Source organism: Rattus norvegicus, chromosome 10 (assembly GCF_036323735.1).
Source record: "Rattus norvegicus strain BN/NHsdMcwi chromosome 10, GRCr8, whole genome shotgun sequence".
Classification (NCBI taxonomy): Eukaryota; Metazoa; Chordata; class Mammalia; order Rodentia; family Muridae; genus Rattus; species Rattus norvegicus.
This window is the reverse complement of record NC_086028.1, coordinates 31,556,773-31,577,508: the sequence shown is the minus strand read 5'-3', so window position 1 is coordinate 31,577,508 and position 20,736 is coordinate 31,556,773. Positions and strand designations below refer to the sequence as shown.

The 20,736-nt window shown below is 42.2% G+C and overlaps 1 protein-coding gene across 3 annotated transcripts in view; it reads left to right on the top strand.

The window, feature by feature from the left end:
• The window catches only part of Timd2 (T-cell immunoglobulin and mucin domain containing 2), a 40,953-nt gene extending 25,007 nt beyond the window's left edge, over window positions 1-15,946 (top strand). For 2 of the 3 annotated variants that reach the window (XM_006246168.4, XM_008767669.4), the window contains exons 5-10: window positions 3,579-3,860; window positions 6,399-6,467; window positions 9,053-9,102; window positions 12,086-12,197; window positions 13,204-13,240; window positions 15,574-15,946. In XM_006246168.4, the coding sequence (XP_006246230.1) occupies window positions 3,579-3,860; window positions 6,399-6,467; window positions 9,053-9,102; window positions 12,086-12,197; window positions 13,204-13,240; window positions 15,574-15,694 (671 nt within the window). In that variant the 3' untranslated portion in view covers window positions 15,695-15,946. The remainder of the gene's footprint in view (window positions 1-3,578; window positions 3,861-6,398; window positions 6,468-9,052; window positions 9,103-12,085; window positions 12,198-13,203; window positions 13,241-15,573) is intronic. The other variant, NM_001013855.1, reaches the window with a different exon arrangement.
• Window positions 15,947-20,736: the final 4,790 nt, after the last annotated feature.

The following is a 20,736-nucleotide window of genomic DNA, read 5'->3' as shown; positions in this document are numbered from 1 at the left end:
TGGTCAGCTGGCCTTCTGAGCACAGGCCACAGGTATAGGTGGGAATTTCTGCTCTCATCCCTGCCCTGCCTTAGGCTTTAGGTCTCTCACATCATATCACAAGTACTGTTATTTGAGAAATGGAAATGTCCTGGTGGGACCGTGTTTCCCTCCAACACCTGACCACTGGTCATTCTTCAGTGTAATAGCAGGTGGCCAGCAGCGCTGAGCCTGTAGACCCTGACGTGCAGTTCCCTCCGATGAGCTTTATTAGAGCCAGGAAGCCTCAAGGCCAGGATCAGACCTGGAGTTGGGAGGGAGAACACTAGACAGAAACAACCCACTGTGTGAGTTCACATCTTGATGGTGTATGAAGAGGTTAAGAGGAGCGGTGAGGCTTCTCTGTAAAACCTGGAGAGGGACTTCATTAAGAGGAAGAATGAGAGAGAGCTAGGGAGAGACGAGAGACAGAGAGAGAGAGAGAGAGAGAGAGAGAGAGAGAGAGAGAGAGAGAGAGAGAGAGAGAGAGAGAGAGAGCACTGCCATGGCTGGAATGACAGTGCAGACAGAGTATCCTCTTCAGACAACGGCCTTCAGAATGATCTTCCCAGCAGCCCTCCTGAGGATCTGAGCCAAATCCCCAGAACGCAGGCAAACTCTGACTTTTATAATCATTTAGTCATGGAAGTGAGCCTCCTGTAGTGTGATTTAGTTCACCATAGCCCAAGTGATAGAGTGCGGAACAACCAGACCTTGGTTAGGTCCTTAAGTCAGGAGAAGCAGTTAGAACACAAACAGAGAGCTTCTTACCTGTATATAATTTTTACATTAGAAGCATTATTCTGATTCTAGTTTTAGTATTCATTCATGCACTTGTGTTTTGTGTTTAATTTAATTTTTAAAACTGTATTATTGCGTGTGTACGTTCATGTGGTGTGTGACGGGTATACATGATGAAATTGTCAGAGGGCAAACTTGGGGAGAGAATCTCTCTCTATACCTCTATGTGAGCTCTCAGGGTGCAAGTTGAGTGGTGAGGCTTGCAAGTGAAGTGCTTCTACCTACTGATTGCTTTTTTGGGCTGCCTTGCAACACTATGCTTGGAGACAGCTTAGGGAAGCCAGAAGAAGCTGGTCAGAGAGTGCAGAGGATGACATGAGGCAGCATTGCAGGAAGAGGCAACAAGCTTCACTTCACAGCTGCCACACAATGTCACTGACTCTGGCCTCAATGGTCTCTCCCCACGTAAGAATAAACCCACGTAAGAATAAACTCACGCGCGCGCGCACACACACACACACACACATACACACACACACACACACACACACACACACACCACACACTGCAAACACAAACACACGGAGTTAAGTCTCTAACAAGAAAGCCACAGGGATGGTAAAAATTTGTCTAGCATCCCTGAAGCCTTAGGTTCTGTAACTTGAACTCCAAGCAAAACAATAACAAAGCAGGGGAGGAGCCTGGGAATTGCCAACAAAATTATAGAAAAAAAAATTGTAAGTTGGGAAGGTGCTTGTCTAACACATTCTTGCATAACTCCATGGCATTATAGAGCCAGCACCAGAAAGGGAATCATATTAGTTTCAGTTAATTAAATGATACTTGTATAAACCTTATAACTTGTTAACACACCAGTGCTTACAAAGCCACTGTTGACCACCTACCCAGCTAGTCCATAATCCATCCAGCAGCTTGTTTCATCTTAACAACCAAGTCTACATTTTCTCATGGTCTAAACACACTGAGCTTCCTCTTCCAGCTGTCCCAGGACCTCATCGGCTCCTTTGCACTTTCCCATCCACCTGGGAGATAAAACGCCTCAGAGCTGGGGAAGAGAAGGCCCTGTGCTGGTTGCTTCTTTCCTGCCTTTGTTCTCACAGTGATCCTCTGACTAGATCTTCCTGCAGGATTCCTTTTCTGTCCAGGGAGGGTTTGTATTAGGCTCAAGCCTCTGCCTATACATTAGATAGGGTCAGACAAAACAATCTAATAACCTGGGGCCACACCCAGATACTAATAGACCTGCGAATCGATGATAGTAATACAGTCATGCCCACTGCTGGCTAGGTTGTCAACATGACTTTCAAACCTTTTAACAGAAGTGCTTGCTCCTGAACACCTATGTTTAGGTTTCTAAACCAAAACCACTTACTATCTGATCTTCTATAGAAAAGCTACTGAGTGAGATGGCTCTGTGGGTAAAGGAGCCCACTGCTAAGCTTGATGACCCGAGTTCAATCCCTGGGCCCACATGCTGGGATCAGAGTACAGATTCTGAAAATACCTGACATCACACAAAGACACAAATATGTGGATAAATAAATGCATTAAATTTAAAGGAAAGGCTCTGCTCCTGCTACTTCCCTACCCACAGTAGAAACGCTATAATTTTTTTCTTATTTCAAAATGAAAACACACTGGATTAAGGGATTTCACTGTATCCTCCATAGAGAAGAGTTCCAAAGCAATTGTTGCTTGAACAATTGGACAGTGAGGTTTTAGTTCATAGGTGGGTCAGTGAAAAAAGGCAGACTACTTATAGGGACCACCTGTCTGCTGACACAAAGGAACCTGCATCCTTTGCTGACTGTTTCCTTCTAGCACCATTTTACCACAGCCCCATCTTGGAATGCTGCACACTGAGAACATCAGTAGCTATTCGGATGCTAACAAGTCTGATGCTGTTGGTTTGTGAGTTGCAGGTTGAACAGGCCTACTCCCAAGTCCCCAGTCTGCAGTGCCCAAATCTGAAACTTTGAGCATGGATTTGATAATACACCTGCAAAATTCGATACTATGAAGCTATCCTGTGCAGAATTACCCCCCAGATTACAACCTTACCTTAAGCTGTGTATGTAAAGGGTAGGCATGTGGATGCCACCTCAATCCAAGTCTATACTTGTGCCCTACCCAAAAGATAGTATCTTTGTGCAAATATTCCAAATCGTTAGAAAGCATTTTTTGGATAAGAGATATTTGTCATACCTCTCAGATTGAAAAAAGACGGTATACAGTGTCTAATTTCTACCAAATGTGCAAACCTCCATTGTGCCTTGTGTGGGATCTACATGCTTGGTGCATGGGTGTATTGTGTGTCTGTGTGACTGAAGTAAGCATGCCAGGCCTGGGAACTGTGGGTGAAGTCAGTCACCACTGAGGGGAGCCCCCGCCCTCGTACCTTCTCAGTTGACAGAGATAGAGAGATCTGAGGATCTGACACCTGTCATTCAGAAAGTGTTCCCGTGGGAACATGGGCTCTGTCCTTATCCATGTTGTCAGTGCAGCTGCCTGCTATTCGTGAGCTGTCTCCACAGCCCTGTCACATTTTAGTTGATCAGTGACAAAGAAGAGAAGTTTATAAGAGAAGCTTCTGCCGTGGGACAGCCTCTCACTTGTACTATAGCAGAAGCTCTTTTTTTTTTTTTTTTAACTTCAGTATTTCTTATTTACATTTCGAGTGTTATTCCCTTTCCTGGTTTCCGGGCCAACATCCCCCTAATCCCTCCCCCTCCCTAGCAGAAGCTCTTAATCTCTTGTGGCTTGACTAATTCTTGCTTTATCTTGATTTCCAAATCCAGAACTTCCAACAAGTCCCCCAACAAGACCCACCAATACAGGAAGACCAACAACTACAAGACCCACAAATACAGGAAGACCAACAACTACAAGACCCACAAATACAGGAAGACCCACAACTACAGAAAGACCCACAACTACAGGAAGACCCACAACTACAGAAAGACCCACAACTACAGGAAGACCCACAACTATTTCAACAAGATCCACACATGTACCAACATCAACCAGAGTCTCTACCTCTACTCCTCCAACACCAGAACAAACACAGACTCACAGATCAGGTAAAATCCAATGTGCATCAGGGCCCAGAGTCCTTGTTCTAAGAGAAGGTAGGACACACAGACACTGAGTCAAGTCATAAGTGTACATTAGGTGAAGAGAAGAGTTTTGAACTGGGTGCCAACAACAGCTTCACAAGGCCTGCAATTTTCCAGTCTTCATCTTTATTTACCTTTCACTGTGGAACAGTGACCACCCATCTTTCTTTATCAGATTCCCACGGTATTCACTAGTAACCAGATGTGAAAGTGGATCAAAGACCTAGGACAGCTGATGAGGATGGTGGGAATCGGGTCCAGCCGAGCATGACTTTCTGATGAAGGAACAGGGAATGACTGAGAACTGTGGCCACTGTGGATCCTTTATGTCCATTCTGAAACTGTCCCATACACTGAGACCATAGTTCAGTGACGTTAACAGTGTTTCCTGAGCACTGGGCAGGACACTCCATGCTCTATGACACAGTGTTCATTCTCAGACAACTGTCTCATATAGCTGTGGTCTGTCTCTATTGTATAGTGACAGTCCCATATAGAGTCAGGAAGTTGATGGTAGAGTTCATATTTCAGGTTTCCTACATGTAGATTCAATATTAATGCCTAGTGATGTGACTTAAGGATCGGGAAAAGCTTGTCATTCTGAAGGCAAGGATAGGTCAAACCTTCTACATCTAGGAGTGAAACTATCACTGTTCAAGAGGTTCTCAAAGCTTCCTAGAACACATCCATCCCATGAGGTATATCTCTATTCTGACAAGCAGAAGAAGCCTCAGAGCTCTTTCTGAGAGAGGAAACTGGTGGGAGGTATTGATTTCCCTCACCTCTCTTGGCCTGCAGATTCATTAAAGCAGAACAGCTCTGAAGGATTGCGTGACAGGCCGAGCTTGCAGAGGCCTCTAGGCTTTACCTAGGATTTTAGAGCACAGGATTTCTGAGAAACCCTTTTATTTCAGGCAGCTGCACACACTAAGAACTATGAGAATCTCTCAGGATTGACAGAAATTTTCAGTTCTTAGCTTTTGGTTCTTTGGAGGATGAGCTCATGGGCTGAGCTTGGATAAATTACTGAATTTATTGAAAACTGAGATTTGGAAGAGAAGTGAGGATTCATCTGTCCATAAGACCTCTTGGGAGTGGTGTTAGTGTAATCTGATTTTTGTATTGTTAGTTTTCTAAAGTACTGCAGTTGTGGGTTGAATTGTACAACTCAGAGAGAAGACAAACACCCTGGTTACTGTAAGAAAAGGACAGGTATTTTCACACCCACTTCTTGTGGTCATCCTAGCTGCCCCAAGTTCTATTCATGAAATAAGATGTGATGTGAGGTGAAAGAACAATGGGGGGAAATGACTCAGGCTGGGGAACAAGTTAAGCTCAGGATGCCTTTTACCAAGAACTAAATGACTGATGTGCAACCACCTAACATCTGTGGTGTCCCATTTTTAATTCAGAAGGACAGCCACATCCTTTTCGATGCTTGAGTGTTAGGGTAAAACAAGACAAGAGTGCAGTGCAGGAGGGTGTGTTCAAATGTGAGCACCAGGTTGCAGTGAGGTTGGGCACCCAGAAAGACCACTGAGGGGTCCTGAGGAAGCCCAGGTTTAGGAATTCCAGACCCTCTGTCACTCTGAGAAGGGAAGCATTTATTGGACTCACAGAGGAGCAAGCGCTCAGCTCTTCACGTGAACTGTGCTATTGTTGGGAAACATGTAGGGACTCCAGGAAGAGAAAGGGAAACACAGACTGCATTGGAGAGTTCCATGTGGAAGTCTTTGGAACTCTCTCTCCAAAGCCTTGGAAATGGAAGATGAATCAGATAACAGGAAAGTATTCTTAGTAAAGGAATGGGAGGAGGATGGGAGAGTTTGTGTCACTCAGTCATTCACTCACTCACTCACTCAACCAACCAGTCAGTAAAGAGTTGTTTGTTTTTAAAGACAGATATAAAGGGTAATTCCTGAAGGTGAGGCAGGCTGCAGGACAGGAATCATCATCAGTGAAACTGCTACGTTGAGAAGGACTCTGAGACGGAGCGGTGTATCTACTCCACATTGCTCAGTGAGCAGTCTCCCTGCAAAGAAGTGGGAGTGATCCTGACCTGGAATAAGGCCCATAGTGAAGAGGGTAAAAAGAAACTCCCAGGCCCATTCCTAGAGAGTGAAATACCGCTTGTCTTAATTAATCCTGATATTAACCGAGTGTCCTATTCTCCATTTCTTAGTGTTGACTGTATTTCTATCAATGTTCAGGGGTCTAGAATGGAAAGTGTGAGACAGTTCTCAATAGTGTTAATGTTTAGAACACAGATCTCACTTGCTCTGGATAGTAAAGCAACTCTGGACACTGGCCATCTTTTCATATATTTCTCAGGAATCAGCAGATGCAGAAGTGGGTAGGAAGGAACCCTTTCAGCTTAAGAAGGTTGAGAAGGCACTGTGGGAGGGTGATGGAAAGTTTTGGATTATGTTTTGCTTCTGTTTTTCTTGGTGGGAACCAATCTGCTTCATGGCTGGAATAGTTCTTGCATTGTTCTCATTCCAGAAGCCACTACATATTATCCAGATCAGACAACAGCTGAGGTGACAGAAGCCCCATCCCATACTCCTACAGGTATCTATGTTCCCTTTCCTGATGATCTTAGTAGTTCATATCTTGAGAAAGCTTGTGTTGAAAAGACAACAGCCTCTAAAAACAAGACATACCTGACTTTATAAGTAGTACTGGGGACAGAGGCACAGCTCCATACTACTCCTTACAGCACCCTTTCCTACTAGGACCTCCATTCCTGCAGAATTAAGCTTTGTGGCTTCTTCATGTGAAAATAATGTCAGGAATATTCAATGTGATGGGGAGTCAAAGTACAATTACTCACAGTGTCTGAGCTCTGGAGGACTGGCCCAGGGAGCTGCTATGACTTGCAAAATCTACTTTTATGTGACTCTTTTAAAAACCAAATAACTCAGTTTGATCCCAAGCTCATCACCACGCTCGATTCTTTGGGTCTTAAAACAGCCCTATCCTGTCTATATTAACCATGTCACTAAAAATTTCTTCAATATAGTCAAAGTCTCCTTGTCAACCTGATCAATCTTGAGTTCACAGGGGCTGCATCTGAGGCTGCATTCTGATCTGAATGTTTGTGTCTCTATATTTTTGTTAATACTGATTCTCAATGCAGTAGCTTAAGAACCGAAGTATCTGAAAGGCCATTAGATTGTAAGGGTAAGATGTTCATGCGTGGCATTAGATCCTTTTTTTTTTTTTTTTTTTGGTTCTTTTTTTCAGGAGCTGGGGGCTGAACCCAGGGCCTTGCGCTTCCTAGGCAAGCGCTCTACCACTGAGCTAAATTCCCCAACCCCTAAATTTTTTTTTTTTGGTTGGCATTAGATCCTTTATTAGAGAGCTGAAGGGCCTGATTTTCCTCCTCCTTCACTTGGGAATACACAAAAAGTACCAGCTATGAAAAAAGACTTTGACAACCTACCCAGTCAACTTGTATCCAGATCTGGGACTCCAAGCCTTTTTTGTTCTAAAGAATTTAGAGCTATTTTGTTATAGCAACCCAAATCGAGTGAGGTGGGTTGAGTACACCACCAGCAGCACCCAAAGAGACTTGCAGCCCCAAGACCCCAACTCTCACTCACTCTGACCCTCACTCTGGGTAGATCCTACACTATCTGCTCTCTTTAAACCTATAGTGGTGGCATGACTTTGCTTGATCAAATAAGGTGATGCTAAACTCGGTCATCTTTCCCAGCTAGCTCTTACAATAATTGTAGGTTTGAGAAGGTCACATGCTGGCCTTTGTGTTTCAGAGCTGGGTAATGTGACCTTGAGGAGCATCCAGATGAGATCAGGCCATCCAGGAGTCTGGGTGTGCACATTTGTAACTTAATATTCTCAGGAGATGATTATCGATGGTTCCCCCAACCCCATGTGGCCTACCTTTTCCCAGGCATTTCTGGACACTGGTTAATTTCGTTGCAAGCAATAAACTCATAGAGTCCAGAAGATTAGATTAGAACAACCAATAGTTTAAAAAACAATAGAAGGCAGCAGCCATCTGCCACTGTTGCTGGGTATGAGGAAGATAGAGGGAGTAGGGAGGGGAGATCATTCTTGATATCGGAGCCTGCTCAGAATCTTATTAATTAATCTTATTAACACCATCTCATTAATTTTTTAACAGTAACTTATGTCACTGATAAACTGGGGAAAATCTATAATTCTTCTTGGAGACACAAACCTTTCAATTTTCCCATTAATACTACACATATTTCTTTGGACAAGTTGTTGAATGTTCATCTTTAGATAAGTGGAATGATATTTCTAAAGCGAATTCCACATTATTCACCCTCTTCCCCACTGCTCCTTTATCATGTAATAATAATAACATCGCCTGTGTTTTCCAACATAGCATTGCACACTCAAGCATGCATTCCAAAGTGCTTATGTCAGGACCTTGAGTATGAAGGTCACTCTGCTAATGGACAAGATCAGCACTGAATTCAAATTTTGTCTGATTCAGCTTCACCTTACTGAGTTACTTACTGTGATTCCTGGAAGGTCTTACTTAAGGACCTGAGTGCCAACAGAACCTAGACTGTTGACCTTGCCTACACCTAGTCATTGCCTTTGGCTCCTTGGAAGGGCTCTCTCAATGAGTAAAATACAAATACTGAAATGGGGGAAGGGTAGAGAGCTATGAGTCATTTAAAGGGCAGTGCCAGCTCTGGCAGTTGTTAGGGCCTTCTGTAGACCTGCAGTATTTCCACTCATTGTGTGGGCACTGTTAATAGGAAATGCCCACAGAGATGTCTGTCATTTGTACAGTTTAGAAATATATAACCATCTAATGTCTGCTTCTTCATATGTAAATGCAGTTAAGAGAATTCTTGTCAGAATGTTATAAATCCTTATATGTGCCAGATACTCAGTGGAAAGAGGATTCTGTATTTCATTCATGGACACATAGAAGCAATGAAAACAATGTATTCCTTGTTACAAAATAGACATTTCAAAAACACGTTTAATATCTAAATGTTCAAACTTGCTGCTCAGTGACTCTCATGTCATATTAAATCTTAATCCTCACAAGGTGTAAGATACATTGGCCTTGTGGATATTATTTACAGAGTAGTCAAAAAAAATCTAAATTTTTATATTTGTAACTAATTTTTTCTCCCATTGGCCAGACTGGAATAACACTGCAACATCCTCAGATGACTCTTGGAATAGTGACACTGTAAGTACTCCTCCCTAATTTATTGGCCATGTTCCCTTCTATATCTTCCAGGAAGCACATTGTATTTAAGAACTGTGTCTGTAATATGATGTCATGGGCATTTGTGTCAAAAAAGAAGAAAAACAAAACAAAAAAAGAGTCATATATAGTGTAGTGGTATATTCCTTAATTTAGGGACTCAGGAAACAGAAGTTTGATTATATTATATTAAATATTAATATATATTTTAATATGAAGAATTTTGTGTTTACAAAGGGTATTTAAATTCAAGAATTCATTTAGGAACCCTTAATATTGTTTTTCCCACTCATTGACCACTCTCTGTTGAGCCCACTGGCGATTTTTCTTTCCTACAAACATCCACATATGGTATTGAGGTCTTAGGCACTCTCAAACTTCCATGACCTTCCCTAGCCTTTGTCTATACCATGCTTGAGTTCTGTCTTTACAGAAAATACAGATACACTCACCAATGTTTTCTTCTTGGCTCCAGGAAGAAACAAAGGTTTAGTATGTGTAAGTAGCACAGGAGAAATAAAGGTTAAGGTAAGAAAATAGCCAGGCACAGAATTGTGAGGATCCAAGCATGGAGGACTTTGAAGAATAAGAGAATTCTTACCTTACCTTGTATGTGCAAGGCCTCAGGTTTGAACTACCAAAAACCACTCAACAACAACAAAAGTTATTTATTCAAGGCAAGGTGGAGATATTTATGCAGGACCAAATGGAATTATACCTTACCTATGGTCAGTCAGAACATAACTACTGGACACTGAGAGCAAGAGTCCTTTGTTTTTTTGAGACAGGGCCTCATGTAGTCCAACTGACCTTAAACTTACTGCGTAGCTGAAGATGACCCTGAACTCCTGAATCATGGGTGTGGATGCCACCATAACTGCTCCCTCCTTTGAGACATCACCTCATTTAGTAGCTCAGGCTGAACTGCAACTCATAATCTACTGAGTACTGAGAAGACAGGCCTGTGTCATCTTGTCTAGCCTGACATTAAAAAAGTGAAATGACTTATTTGACATTGGCACCCAGTGGCCTGGAGATGTGGGAAGAATCTGTATATACTGGTTAAATATCAGAAACCATTTGCCAATGTTGCTAAGGGACCAGACTATTGTTAAGTATAACACAAAACAGGCCTGCATACTGAGGTTGTTCTTGCCCTCAGTCACTTATGAAACAGCCATGGTTAGTAATTTAGAGATAAATTCGAAACAAGTGGTAGAAGAATCTGGACTCTGAAGATGTCAAACAGTCTCTTGCTGCATTGAAAACAATGCACGACAGCACACAGCATTGTTTTGGGTGTTTGTTAAGACAGAATCCCTTGTTGCTCAAGCCGGCTGTGAGATTGCTCTGTACCTGGGAAAGATCTTGGCCTCCCAACCCACTGGCTCTCAGCTCTCAGGTTCAGAGACAAAGGTGTGCTCCCCTGTGCCTAGCAACAGCAGCATCGGTCTTGACTCAGAGATCAACTTCCTGGCCTGTATCTCATGAAAACATTGCAGGAAATTTGCAAACACGAATGAGAAAGCGTAGGCATCGCTGCCATTCATAATCAGGAAAGTGTTATGAAGGAGATAGATGCTCACGTGGGCCTGGTGACTCGGCTGTGATCCAAGCACCCAGAAGGTGTAGGCAGGAGGATCAGAGGTTCATCATTATTGTCAACTAAAGAGTTCTCCACCAGCCTAGGATACAGAAGACCCTGTCAGAATAACAAACAAATCTTGTTTTCTTCTATATTCACCAAAGTGTTGGCAAGAAGCACCTGAGAGTACCTTGTTCGAGAACCCCACTGAACATGTCACCTGTAGCTGTAGAGACAGAGCTCACAGAGCTGAGCTAATGTGTCCAGGGTCTCACTGACTAAGCAGAGGAGCTGGGGTTGAGATCCAGAGATGAAGCTCATACAAGTGCACAAGTGATCTTGTGGTCTGCTTCCTGCAGTTAAACCCATCTCTCAGGGTCTGTTTAGGTCTAGTAGACCAGTGCTGAGCTATGAAAGGGCCTAACCTGATGCCCACTCTGTCTTATTCCAGTAGGTGATGATGCCCAGTCACCTGCACCAGGGCACTGGGAGAGATTCTCCATTTCTGTCTCATCACAAGCTGTTAATCAGGCTGCATCCATGAGTAGAGTCTTCTTAGTTTTCTTTTTTTTTAGAAAGTTACTGAACGTAATTCCATCAATTGCTCCTTTCCTTCCCCTTCTCCCAAACCCTTCCCCTCTCCTTCCTTTTTCTCTAATTCATGGTCTCTATTTCTTTAATTTTTAATATATGTAAATACATATACTTTATACTATACATTAAATATAATATATATTCCTGAAATAGAAAAATATAAATAAAACCCACCCAGTACACACACACACACACACACACACACACACACACACATGTTATTTTTGTGTATGTTTTCAGTGCTGACCATTTGGTATTGGAATTTTATAAAGATGTGGAATTTGAATCCCATTCACATGTAGAGTCTTTTAAAAAAAAAAAAAACAAAAAACAAAAAAACAGGTCCAGCAGCTGAGCATGCTGAGAACAAGTACAATTAGGATTGAATTACTTTTCATTTTTATTATCATAAGATGTGCCTTTATGGAATACACTACTGACTACTAAAACAGAAATAATTGAATACATGATCTATCAACGCACATTAAGCAGTCAGAACACCGACAGAATTATATACACAGGTCAGCAACGTGAGCAGCACAGAATACCTTTCCATCGTCTTTAAAGACAATTTGGATTCTAATGTGTCCGTGTTCCACTGCCCGTCACTGCCTTAGCTCCTTGAATCTTGCTCCATGTTCCAGACGAGCCCCAGGCCAATGAAGAGGAAGGTCTAGGTTTAAGGTCTAGCCTGTGTTTTCTGTTCCTTGGTGCCCCTTTGGTTTGCTATTTATTTATGGGTTGGTCTATTTATTACTACTGTGATTTTACTTATTGTTTCCTTAGGAAGCAATCCCTCCACAGAAGCTGCAGAGAAACCCGACTAAGGGCTTCTATGTTGGCATGTCCTTTGCAGCCCTGCTGCTGCTGCTGCTTGCGAGCACCGTGGCTATCACCAGTAAGTTCATGACTGTCCTCAAGGAAGGAGAGCCAGGGTCCTCAGTCCTTCTGACTGCCTTTAATTAAGCAAGGGTACAGGCCACAGGGGTTTTGAGTCTAAATGACTTCCCTATGCCCAGATCCAAGACATGCAGTAAGCCATCCATTCCCCCAAGGGTTGTGTTAGAACCTACAAAGCACTTCCGGTGGTTTCTGGTACCCGGTGAGTGCCCAGAGATCTTGAACCATTGCTATGATGTCTCCAAAGAAGCCTTGTCTTTAAGACTGTGATTTTGAGACAGACCTGTCTCTTCAAAGCGAGTTCCATGACAGGCTAGGTTGTACAGGGAAGCCCTGTCTCAAAAAAACAATCAAGAATATGCCTGCTTGGCATGTTTCCCCCTAATTATTTAGAACATGTTTATCTGAAATGTTTATTTATGCTAGCTCTAGTACCAAATGCTTTTTATCCTAGCATTCCAATTCTGTGGTTAGACATCATATCAGATGGTGCCTAAAAGGGAGAATTACATAGAAATTGAGAAAAGTGCAATAAATGTGTTTGTTCCCTTCCTCAGTCCAAAGTTGTTTATTACCCACCCCCCAAAAGTGTTCTCCTGCAGCCCCTTAGACATATCTACAGTTCTTTGTTTCTTTCTGTGAACAATACTTTACAATGTCCTACTAGCAACTTAGGCTAGATGGGTGAATATACCAACCAATGAATAAGAAGATCCTTCTTGGGGTTGGGGATTTGGCTCAGTGGTAGAGTGCTTGCCTAGCAAGCGCAAGGCCCTGGGTTCGGTCCCCAGCTCCGGAAAAACAAAACAAAACAAAACAAAAAACAAAAAAAAAAGAAGATCCTTCTTGTGCAACACAGGAAGAAATTACCCAGTGTTACTAGGGAGTGGATCAATAAAAAACAAACAGTATCCTTGATTAGAAGAAAATATCATGAGTGTTTCTGATTACAGTTCAATTTTCCTTTCAACCTTTCTCACCATTCTTCTCCCACCCCAATTTAGGGTACATGGTAATGAGAAAGAATTCTGGTTCTCTGAGGTAAGCTGACATGGATTGTGTTGATTCTTTTTGAACTCACTGTCTTAAGAATCCCTCCCTATGCTCTCATTAGCCACTAAATCATTCTTTACTGATTGATTTGTTGATTGATCAGTTGATTTGAGACAGTGTATTACTATTTGGCCCCAAACTGACCTGAAACTTTCTATGTAGCCTAAGCCAGACTGGAACTCACAACCTCCCTGCATCAGAGTCTTTAGTTCTGGGGTTATAGGTGTGGTCCATAATGTTTGGCTCCCATTTTGCACATTGGATCCAAAAGTAAAGTTTAATGAGGTCCCACACACACACCTTTTTTGTTTTGTTTTCATTTTCTCTGTGAGACCATGGGTGTCAAGGACTTATTTGTAGACCAGGCTGTCCTTGAACACAGCTGCCTTGCCCTCCTGAGTTCTAAGTTAAAGCAGGAGGCTGCCACCACCTGGCGAGACCTTGCTATCCTCAATTCTCAGAGGTATTTTCTGCTGCCTCTACCTTCAGACTACTGGGATTAAAGTCTTAGAGGACTGTATGGTTAAGGCTGACTGAGACTTCTAGAAACACCCTGCCTAAAAATAAATAAATGAAGCCAGGTCTGGTGGCTCACACATTTAAATCCAACACTCAGGTGGTTGAGACGGGTGGATCTCTGTGAGTTTGAAGCCAGCCTGTTCTATATAGGGAGGGAGTTACAGGATAGCCATAGCAACCTAGAGAGACGCTGACAAAACCAAGTGAATGAATGGATAAATGAATAAATAAATAAATAAATAAATAAATACAATAAATAAATACAATAAATAAATACAATAAATAAATACAATAAATACAATAAAATATAAATTAATAAATAAGCAAGAAAGAAACCTAGGAAGCTAAACTAAGCACTGACTCCTGAGTGTTGCCCCTACATTTATGACAGTCCCAGGTAGAGGGAAGCTAGATTGCTCTTGTAATTCTCAGCACAGGTATCCCTTACATGGCCCACTAGAGACCATCATTTTGGGTTTACATTTCAGTAGTTGAGATGGCCCCTGGGCACAAATGACAAAAGCTCAATAATGTCATACATCATTGACAGTTAAAGTTAGTCTCTTTGCTTCTCCGATTTGTTCTTCCATGAGATCTAGGAAGCTCAAATAACATTCACCCCAATAAATGAGACCTTGACAATAGAATCTTGCTTGGTCTCCTTCTCTTCACCCTCATTTGGCCCACAGGTAGAAAGCCTCTTCGGGACCCTGAATAACTGGGTCCCCGCTGGCGGGGACATCAGTCCACTGTAACTACCCTGATTAGCAGGGGTAGAGAATGAACTCTCCAAGTTCACCTCCTGCAGCTGCAATGGGGAGCCACAAACAACAGCAGCCTTCTTCCCAAATTAATTTCCTTCAGTTCAGTGCCTGATGTTTTTGTGCATGCAATGTATGTGAATATGTGTCATACAAGTGGCCTTTGAAATTATGTAACACACACCAGCCCTGTGAGAAGGCACTGTGTTGTAATAGCACCTATGAGAAGGACTGGGTCCAATCTTCATATTCTTAGATGAGATGCATAGGCATAATACCTATAAAGAGTAACGATATCAATTTCAAAATTTGTATCATTATATAGAATTATATCAACCTCTTCTCCTGCATCCCCTTCCTTCCTCCTGGGACCCAGAAATCCCACCGTTTTCCCTCTAGTGTTTTAAATGTTTTTCTACTCTATTCTTAGTGTCAGAAGGTGTAGATTCTATGCAGGATTCAAAACCCTTTCTTTAAAATAGAACTTCATATTAATTGTATGCGTAGTGCCTTGGCTGGAGTGGGGAGATGTGTCATGGCACCTGTAGAGGTCAGAGGACAACATCGTGGAGCTGGTTCTTTCCTTGTACCCTCCCATGGTTCCAGGGTTATCACTCCGTTCACCAGGCCCTCCTAACCCTCACTAAAGCACCACAATCCAAAGTACATACAGGACTTCCAGTTTTTAACCCAGTTCCAAATGCACATCCTAACCAGATACCTGCTTTGATGCCAGTTATCTGTCTTCCTACATCTCCCATTCTATTACATAAGTAACATGAAAGATTCCCATATGAGCTGCTTTGAATAAAATAATTCTTAGTCGGATGATTAATCACATGTTTCTACAAATTAATACAGAGGCCCTGTGTGGTACTGTTCACTGTAACGGTTTTTGTGTGGTGGGCTTCTGGAGTCCTAAGTATGTATGACAAATGTTCTACTCAGACTTTAAAGATGGTCTCTTGTCTCTCTCTCTCTCTCTCTCTCTCTCTCTCTCTCTCTCTCTCTCTCTCTCTTTTTCTCTCTCTCTTTCTGCAGGTTTGTTGCCTTCCCAGTCTCTAAGATCGGAGCTTCCCAAAATAAGGTGGTGGAGCAGGCCAGAATTGAAGACGAGGTCTACATTATTGAAGACAGTCCTTACTTTGAAGAAGAGTCCTAGTGGCCCACTGAGGTGCCTTCTTTCTGAGATTAAAGAAATTGTCGGGGGCTGGAGAGATGGCTCAGAGGTTAAAAGCACTGTCTGCTCTTCCAGAGGTCCTGAGTTCAATTCCCAGCAACCACATGGTGGCTCACAACCATATATAATCAGGTCTGGTGCCCTCTTCTGGCCTGCAGGTGCATACATGCAGGCCGAAAGCTGTATGACATATACATAATAAATAAATGTTTAAAAAATTATTTAAAAAAGAAATTGTCACTGATTTCACAGAGTCAAACACCCATTATTTCTCCAAGGCAACTTTCTGTTTTGGTTCTTCCAGCTGCAGTGGAGAGGGTAACCCTCTACTGTGTGTACTCAAAACTCAAGGTTAACATCATCCTAATTCTTGTATCCGCACCACCACCTCAATGTCTCCACTCACTGCAGTGATTCTCTCAAATGTGAACGTTTTAGAAGGTAGATTTTTTTCTTTTTTTGAGTCAACACAATTACCGGCAATACAGAAATAGTCTTGGTTATTTAAACCATAAAGAGAGGAATAATAGTTAAAAGTTAAAAAAAAAAGGTGTGGGTGGGAGGGAAGTCCCAAATTCAGAAGAATTTCACAATCATGTTTTATCTGTTTTATAGTACTTTGAAATGTCACTTCCCCATCTTCCCCAAAGGGCTTCAATCATGGGAGCATAGAGGTTTTAAGGGAATCTAATGTCATTTTTAGAGGTGGGAAATTTCTCATAGCTCTGGAAATATCATTTATAATGCAGTTGATCTTAGGATGAGGATGGGTTTCTTAGGAGGAGAGGTTACCATGGTGAGTATGGACCAGGCACACATCAGGGGAAGAAAACAATGGATCAAGGGACTGAGTTCATTAGAGCCATTTCCACTGCACTTGTGTCTTGATGCTCACTGTTCCTGAACTCACCCACTGAGCTCTGAATTGGGTGCAGGGAGGAGACGTGCAGAAACGAAATGGAAAAGAAAGGAGAGAGAGCAGGACACAGGCTCTCTGCTGAGAGAAGTCCCATTGCAGGTGTGACAGTGTTTGGGACTATCACGGGTTTCCTTCAGACTTCTAAATTTCTAAATTGTCATCGTCTCATATTTATATTTAAAATTATTTCAGAAAGACAATATTTTTCATAATGAATCAGTTTGTCACAATCAATAAAATATTTGGTTTTGCTAAGAATTAACAAAGGCTGTTGCAGTTTGATTGTTGAAAAGAGCAGATTGGCTAGAATGTGTTCATGTCTATTTCAGTCTGAGTAATTCCTGACACCAGATCAGAGACATACAACCCATGGTAGTCAAGGAAAGCAGGATGCTGGATCTCGGTCCACATTCCCAGTGCTGTACTACAGAGTTCAAGGAAATGAATATGTGTCTGCTTGGGTCTTGTTTGGTTGACTGTTTGTGTGGTTGGTTGGTGGGTGGATTTTGTTTTTTGTTTGTTTTGCTTTTTGTGTTTGTTTGTTTGTTTGTTTGTTTTGGGAAAGTCAGATAGTGGAAAGTTGCTGTTGTTGTAAAACTATAAAAAATAAAAATGCTGTCTTTTATCCCCACTAGGTCCGCACCACAGTGCCCCAAGATATCTGGTAGATATCTTGCCAGAAGCACACATTCCAATTCCGTGGCAGTCCAGACTAACCAAACCACTTAAATCTACATATGAAAGAACACACAACACAATAACCTTTGACCCACTTGATAAGATTTAATTGCCCACCTAAACACACAAAGCCCAGTATACATCCATCCCTTAAGATCATTAATAATGAGTTGCTAAGACTTCTTGAGAGGGTTGGTGTCCAAGTCTCTGATTCCTGCTTCTGAGAGATGGGATGTGTAATCAGGCAACCTCTGCAGTTTCAATATGCCTCTAGGTGTCTGTGAGCCACCATCTTTCCTGGATGGATCCATTGCAAAGAGCCCTGAAGAAGCTAACAGTGGTATGCTTTCATTGTCACAACAAAGATGGGGATGTCCACATTATTGAAAACAATTTCCCACATATACTATTTTCACTGATTTGTCCCATATACTTCAACCTGTAACATAACAGGTTAAAGGCAGAAGTATATATAAAAATATATCAATGAGAGCTGGACCCCCAACCTCCCTGATCCAGGCCCACAGCTCACTGCTCCCAAACCCCTTGGGAGAGAGAGCTCACCGCCTGGACAGGTGGGCACTCCTGAGCGGAGAGACGACCAATACTGCCCACATCCCTGACCCAAGAGGAAACTATACTGCCTCTGGGAACCAGAAGATAGGGGCACTCAAGCAGCAGGGCCCCCGCAGTCCACACACTGCCAAGACCTGAAGGGACCCAGTCAACAGTTCTCTGCACCCAAATCCCATGGGAGGGAGAGCTAAACCTTCAGAGGGGCAGACATACCTGGGAAGCCAAAAGAAACTGCACTCTGCCCACATTTCTGACTCCAGAGGAAAACACCTAAGGCCATCTGGGACCAAGGTGCACAGGGGCTCCGGGAAAAGCCGGCGCATGCCCTCCTGGTTTCCGCCCTCACAGAGAGCTCAAAAGCAGCCCCCCATGAGCAACTTGAGCCGCAGGACCACGGGTAAGACCAACTTTTCTGCTCCAAGCGACCTACCTGGTGGACTCAGGACACAGGCCCACAGGAACACCTGAAGACCAGTAGACTGGAAAGACTACACACCCGAAAGCAGAACACTCTGTCCCCATAACTGGCTGAAAGAAAACAGGAAAACAGGTCTACAGTACTCCTGACACACAGGCTTATTGGACAGTCTAGACACTGTCAGAAATACAGAACAAGGTAACACTAGAGATAATCTGATGGCGAGAGGCAAGCGCAGGAACTCAAGCAACAGAAACCAAGACTACATGGCATCATCGGAGCCCAATTCTCCCACCAAAGCAAACACTGAATATCCAAACATGACAGAAAACCAAGATCTAGGGGGGGCTGGAGAGATGGCTTAGCGGTTAAGAGCACTGACTGCTCTTCCAGAGGTCCTGAGTTCAAATCCCAGCAACCATATGGTGGCTGACCACATCTGTAATGGGATCTGATGCCCTCTTCTAGCGCAACTGAAGACAGCTACATGTACTCATCTATAATAAGTAAATAAATCTAAAAAAAAAAAAACAAGATCTAGATTTAAAATCACATTTGATCATGATGCTGGAGGACTTCAAGAAAGACATGAAGAACTCCCTTAGAGAAACACAGGAAAACATAAATAAACAAATAGAAGCCTATAGAGAGGAGTCACAAAAATCCCTGAAAGAATTCCAGGAAAACACAATCAAACAGGTGAAGGAATTAAAACTGGAAATAGAAGCAATCAAGAAAGAACACAGGGAAAGAACCCTGGATATAGAAAACCAAAGGAAGAGACAAGGAGCCGTAGATACAAGCATCACCAACAGAATACAAGAGATAGAAGAGAGAATCTCAGGAGTAGAAGATTCCATAGAAATCATCGACACAACAGTCAAAGATACTGTAAAACGGAAAAAGCTACTGGTCCAAAACATACAGGAAATCCAGGACTCAATGAGAAGATCAAACCTAAGGATAATAGGTATAGAAGAGAGTGAAGACTCCCAGCTCAAAGGACCAGTAAATATCTTCAACAAAATCATAGAAGAAAACTTCCCTAACATAAAGAAAGAGATGCCCATAAACATACAAGAAGCCTACAGAACTCCAAATAGATTGGACCAGAAAAAAAACTCCTCCCGTCACATAACAGTCAAAACACCAAATGCACAAAATAAAGAAAGAATATTAAAAGCAGTAAGGGAAAAAGGTCAAGTAACATATAAACGCAGACCTATCAGGATCACACCAAACTTCTCACCAGAGACTATGAAAGCCAGAAGTACCTGGACAGATGTCATACAGACCCTAAGAGAACACAAATGCCAGCCCAGGTTACTGTATCCTGCAAAAACTCTCAATTAACATAGATGGAGAAACCAAGATATTCCGTGACAAAACCAAATTTACACAATATCTTTCTACAAATCCAGTACTACAAAGGATAATAAATGGTAAAGCCCAACATAAGGAGGCAAGCTACACCCTAGAAAAAGCAAGAAACTAATAGTCTTTGCAACAAAACAAAGAGAAAAAAAGCACACAAACACAATCTCACATCCAAGTAAGAATATAACAGGAAGCAATAATCACTATTCCTTAATACCTCTCAACATCAATGGTCTCAACTCCACAATAAAAAGACATAGATTAACAAACTGGATACACAATGAGGACCCTGCATTCTGCTGCCTACAGGAAACACACCTCAGAGACAAAGACAGACACTACCTCAGAGTGAAAGGCTGGAAAACAACTTTCCAAGCAAATGGTCAGAAGAAGCAAGCTGGAGTAGCCATTCTAATATTGAATAAAGTCGATTTTCAACTAAAAGTCAGCAAAAAAGATAAGGAAGGACACTTCATATTCATCAAAGGAAAAATCCACCAAGATGAACTCTCAATCCTAAATATCTATGCTCCAAATGCAAGGGCACCTACATACATAAAAGAAACCTTACTAAAGCTCAAGGCACACATTGCACCTCACACAATAATAGTAGGAGATTTCAACACCCCACTCTCATCAATGGATCAGATCATGGAAACAGAAATTAAACAGAGACATAGACAGACTAAGAGAGGTCATGAACCAAATGGACTCAACAGATATTTATAGAACATTCTATCCTAAAACAGAAGGATATACCTTCTTCTCACCACCTCACGGTACTTTCTCCAAAATTGACTATATAATTGGTCATAAAACATGCCTCAACAGATACAGAAAGATAGAAATAATCCCATGCGTCCTATCAGACCACCACGGCCTAAAGCTGGTCTTCAATAACAATAAGGGAAGAATGCCCACATATACATGGAAGTTGAACAATGCTCTACTCAATGATAACCTGGTCAAGGAAGAAATAAAGAAAGAAATTAAAGACTTCTTAAAATTTAATGAAAATGAAGGTACAACATACCCAAACTCATGGGACACAATGAA